At 46.9% G+C, this 5,551-nt stretch overlaps 1 protein-coding gene across 1 annotated transcript in view; it reads right to left on the bottom strand.

Annotated features, from left to right (window-relative positions):
• The window catches only part of Shank3 (SH3 and multiple ankyrin repeat domains 3), a gene marked incomplete at its 5' end in the record, with an annotated part of 54,625 nt that overhangs the window by 33,684 nt on the left and 15,390 nt on the right, over positions 1–5,551 (bottom strand). The window contains 2 exon segments of the mRNA XM_005379674.2: positions 1–29; positions 1,895–2,223. Of these exon segments, the coding sequence (XP_005379731.2) occupies positions 1–29; positions 1,895–2,223 (358 nt within the window).

Genomic DNA, 5,551 nt, shown 5'->3' with positions numbered 1-5,551 from the left:
CGGGGCGGAGGCGCCGGTGGCACGGGGTGCTCGCAGGGTGGGGGTGCGGCGGGCTTCGGGGCCCAGCCCGCCCCACGCGGGACTGCTCACCCGGTCCCCTCCCTCCAGGCCTGTGTCCCCTCGCCCTGGACACCTGCCCCTGCTGCCCATGCCCTCTCCACTCCGCCCCCTGCACGGGCCTGGCATGCGCTGGCTCCCTAGTACCCGGGCAAGCTAAATTCCCACGCTCAGCCAATGGCCAGGCTCCTGGGACACGGCTTTTGCCACATTCCAGTCACCTGAGTGGGCTGCTTCCCTCCCTGCCCTAGTCCTTTCACCATGCTGTTGCTCAAAACTAAACTACTCCCATCATAGACATCCCGCCAAGGATCAGGTAATAGACTCTTCCCTCTTGAGCTCTAGGGGCCAGGCTGTGGATACTGGGGCAACTCTGCAGACTCCATGTCTGGGCCTCCAGGAGCCAGGCCAGGCCCAGCCAACAGGGGGCACCAGTGAGCTGCCCTGGCCCACTCCATGCACAAAGGCCATGGTGGGGGGGGCATCCTCTGACCCCGTGTGATCTTTGTCCACTCGCAGGGCAGCCCCCTAATATGGGTTGCTGTCCCCCTGTTACTTTGCCCTGGGTTTAGCTGTCCATGTCCTGGGATTACCACCACATCTGGCATACCAAGCACCTAGAACTGGGGAAAAGAAAGGATTCTGCCATCCCCACGGAGCAGATGAACTGAAGCCCCTAACACAGCAGGTTTCTGTCTTCTCTCTGCTCACAGGACATTCAGACAACTGCAGGGACCTGTGGCTCAGACTCAGGAGCACCTTGTGGGAAACCGCAACACCCTAGGATGTGTTCTTTCAGCCACAGGGCCACTCAACCCTTAGAAAGCCCTGCAGCAAATGCTTCTGGGAACTTTGACTTGAGGCAGGACAGACAGGCTCGGACACCAGCAAGGTCAGGCAAAGACACCGACACTGAAGACAGCACAGGGCAGGGGCCAGGTGCAGAAAGGAAGCCTTTCACAAGCCCCAACACCTAGGCTCAGGTGAGCTGACCTGGCTCTGTGTCTTGTCAGGTCTCTGACCCAGCCTGGGCAACAGGGCCCCACCCATAACGTGTTAACAAGGCGCGTGAGTCACTGAGGGCAATGGAGACAACCTGCCCAGCCCAATGGCAGGGTGAATGATAGGACTTTAAAAGCAGCTACCACTGCAAAACAACACTGTTTGTGTAACACCTTCACCCAACACTGCTACTGCCTGGCTGTGAACAGGAGAGAGCCAAGAGATAGCTCCTGCCCTCAAGGAACAGGAAGCAGGTACCATCACCGGCACCTCCTGTGCTGTGCACAGGGGTCCAGCAGACAACCGTGCAGGCACCGAGAAAGGACCCCAGGAAGCACCTGGGTTGGGTGAGCTTCCCCTTAATGAGCCGGCACAATGGCCATCTGAGAGCCAGGGCTAACCCAGTCTCACTCCACAGCCTATAGAGACCAACGGGCTCCAGGCCACACCTCTCACTCTAAGTTCTAGTGATGCCATGTCCCTCAAATGTCCCCAGTTTCTTGGGGTCCCAGCAATCAGGGTTGGGGGTGAAAAATCCTATAGGTAGGTACATAAGGCTGGGGCTGGGGTAGGGCTGGATGTCACCTATAGGTTTTAACCCCTCATGGAAAGGCATCCTTGACCCCTAATCACCTGCCCTAGAGCCACAGTGGACTTTCCAACCGCATTCTGGACTATACCCTCTCTGCCAAAACACTCCCTCAGCAGCTGTCTTCAGAGCATGTCAAGCACCATCAGAGGCCAGCATGGGTAAGCATGCCCAACCCAGAGCCTCCCACCTTGTCCCTCCTTCCATCCAGGGGAGTCTGTCCCAGACCTGGTTTTTCCGGCACACCTGTCCCTGCTGGCCAGGGGTACACCCTGGCCCCTAGGAGTCTCCCAGCCCCTCCTACCTGATCTTGCTCTGGCTTCCCCTGCCTGCTGAAGAGCCACCAGCATTCTCCGGGTCACCATCCCGGTCACGATCCTTCTCTTCCTGCAGCCGCTGGAGTAACAGCTGGTGGGGAAGACTTCGCAGCGAGGGCCCAGGAGAAGCTGCTGGCTGTGCCTCACCCTTCAAGTTGATATCGCTGGCTGAGCGCTGCAGGGGTCGAGGGGACGCCAAGCCACTGGGGCCAGCCAGGCGCCGCCTCTTTGCGTAGCTTGGAGTTTCCCTGAATGGTACTGGGGTGGAAGGGCACAGGTGAGACTCAAGAGCCTGCTGGGTGACTAGCTGTGCTAGTCTACCCAGGCTTTCCAGATTTTAAAACCAAAATCCTATGTTGTAGGACCCGCCTTAGTCCCAGCAGACCAGGTCACCTGGCCACCCAGTGACTGGAGCGACCAAGGGATAATCTCCTGTCACCTTGTATCTAAAACTAGCTTCAGGAGCAGATGCTGCCCCTCCTCTCAGCCAGACAAGGCTCAGGGGCACCCATATCTGACATCAGAAATGCCCAATTCACGAGCTTCCGGAGACACAAAATAGGCTACACTGTGACAAGTTTCACCAGACTATGTTGTGCAAAGCCATTTACAGTGAACTCCAGCCAGGGAAACTGAAAAAGACCTGGGAGTCTGCAAACTTTTCCTGTAAACAACCATAGGCAACTGTTTCAAGCTTTGCTAACCTACAGTCTCTATTGCAGTGACTCAACTCTGCCACCTGAAAATTCCGCAGCATGAAAACTGCCACAAACAGCATGGAAGCACACATGATTGTGTGTCTGTGCTCCAATAAAACTTTATTTAAAAAGCAGATGGTAAGCCAAAAAATATGATCCAAACTATGTATGTTATCTACAAGAAAACCACTTTTGACCCAGAGACATAAACAGCTTGAGAATAAAAAGACTTTTTAAAAATATATCTCATAGCTCGGCATGGTGGTACACGTCTATAATCCTAGCACTTGAGAGGCTGAGGCAGGCAGATCACTGGGAGTTCAAAGCCAGCCTGACCTACATAGTGAATAAATAAATAAAAGATATGTAAGCAGTAACCAAAAGAAGGCTAGTGGTTATGTTAATATCAGAGCAAATAGACTTTAAAATAAAAAATGTATGAGGATATAGCTCAGTGGCATACGTGCCTCCCTGGCAAGCACAAGGTCCTGAGTTTGATTCCCGGCACCAAAAAACAAAACAAAATAAAACAAAAAATGTAACTAGAAACAGAGGACATTATACATTACTAAGGCAACTAATCAAGAAGATTAACAATTATTAACATATCTACCAACCAGAATACAAAAATACATAAAACAAACATCAACATCTTTGAAGACAGAGAGGCAGTTCCCCTAACAGCTGGAGACTTCAATACCTATTTTCAATAATGAAAACAATCAATGAGGACGTAGGAGGCTAAAACCCATCAGATTTAACAGATGCACAGAACATTCACCCAACAATAGCTGAATATACTTGAGAACTTTCCTAAAGTGCACATGAACATTCTCCGTATAGACTATGTCTCTCCACCAAAACAAGTCTCAACAGATTTAAAAGAACTAAAATCTTACAAAATATCTTCTTCAACACAATCTAATGGAACAAAAATCAAACACTACACTATTAATCAATGTGCCAAAAAATCAAAAGGAAAATAAGAAAACGTTTTGAGACATATGGAAGTGAAAATCCAGGCTGACACAAGTTACAGTGTGCAGGAAGCGGCGCTGAGGGGTGAGTTTATAACGCAAACAACTATGTTTAGGAAAGAGCAGGGGCTGTAGCTCAGCAGCAAAGCACAGACTAAGCACCAGTGAAGTTCTGGGATCAATCTCCAGCACCAAAAAAATATATATATATATATGAAGGAGGGTGAGACAGACAGACAGACAGAAAAAGATCTCTGTAGTGAATAACCAAAGCTGGAAATGGTTGTGCACACCTGTAATCCCAGCACTCTCTGAGAGGTTGAGACAGAAGGATGGCAAGCTCTAGGCCAGCTTAATAAGACTCTGTCTTAGTATGGAGGCCCTAAATTCAATCCTTAGTAGTGACGGAAGCGCCAGGCGTGGTGGTGCACGCCTGTAATCCCAGCACTTGGGAGGTTGAGGCAGGAGGATCGTTGTGAGTTCGAGGCCAGCCTGGGCTACAAAGTGAGCTCAAGGCCAGCCTGAAGTACATAGTGAGACCCTGTCTCAAAAAAAAGAAAAGAAAAAAAAAAAAAGACTGAGAAAAAAGAAAGGAGTGAGGGATAAAAATTGAATTGCACACTTTAAAGAAATAAAAAAAGAGCAAACCTAACTAGCAAAAACGACAATTAGCAAAGCAAGAGTAGAGATAAACAAAATAGAAAGAAGAAAAACTTAGAATCAATAAAATGAAAAGCCTTTTGAATATCAACTAAATTATTAAACCTTTTCCTAAACTAAAAAAGCAAGAAGATGAGCAAAAACAGCTAAAATTAGAAATGATCTTGGGGCATTACTACCAATCTTTCAAAAATAGAAAAGGACTATAAAATAATGCTATAAACAACTGTGTGCCAACAAATTAGATAAACTAGATGAGATGGACAGATTCCTAGAAAAACCCAAGTAACCAAAACTGACTTAAGAAGAAGGAGAAAATTTAAACAGACCTATGACAAGCAAAAAAACCGACTCAGAAATTACAAACCTCCCAACAAAAATCCACCACCAGATGGCATACTTGTGAATTTTACTAACATTTAAAGAATTAACATCACTCTTTCTCAAACTTTTCCAAAAAACAAAATAGGAAGGAACACTTCCTAACTCGTTCTGAGTCCAGTATTACTCTGATGCCAAAGCCAGATAAAGAATTACAAAGAAATAAATCTAGAAACTATTAAACATTTGCTGTAATCCAACATCCTTTCATGATTTAAAAAATAAATAAATACCTTCAGACAACCAGTAACAGAGAGAAACTTCCTCAACATAAAGAATACCTGCTAAAAACCCATTACACTCAGTAGTGAAAGACTGAAACTTTCCCCTAAGATCAAGAGCAAGGCAAGGATGCCACTTTCACTACTGTGATTCAATATTGTACTAGAAGTTCTAGCCAGAGCAATTTAGTAAGAAAAACAAAAGAAAGCACCCAAACTGGGAAGGAAGAAGTAAAGCTATATTTATTTGCCAATGGCATGATCCTATATATAGAAAATCACAAAGAATCTACCAAGAAAACAAAACTAACAAACACCAGGAATGGTGGTGCACACCTGTAATCCCAGCACCAGGCAGACTGAGGCAGGAGGATTGCCACAAGTCTGTTGCTAACTTGAGCTTAATAGTGAGTTCAAGACCAGCCTGAACTGCACAGCAAGACCCTGTCTCAAAAAAAAAAAAAAATCATTTAAAACGGATCAATTGGGCTAGGGGTATAGCTCAGCAGCACAGCCCCTACCAAGTGCCAGATCCTGAGTTCAATTCCTGGTACAAAAAAAAAAAAAAAAAAAAAAAAGGATCAACGACCTAAATATAAAAGCTAAATCTCTAAAACTCTTGAAAACGTAAGTGATAGTAGGAACAGTT

The sequence above is a fragment of the Chinchilla lanigera genome, unplaced genomic scaffold (genome assembly GCF_000276665.1).
Source record: "Chinchilla lanigera isolate Chin_1 unplaced genomic scaffold, ChiLan1.0 scaffold00012, whole genome shotgun sequence".
NCBI lineage: Eukaryota > Metazoa > Chordata > Mammalia > Rodentia > Chinchillidae > Chinchilla > Chinchilla lanigera.
Note: the sequence above shows the minus strand (reverse complement) of the source record. Positions and strands in the feature narration are given on the sequence as shown.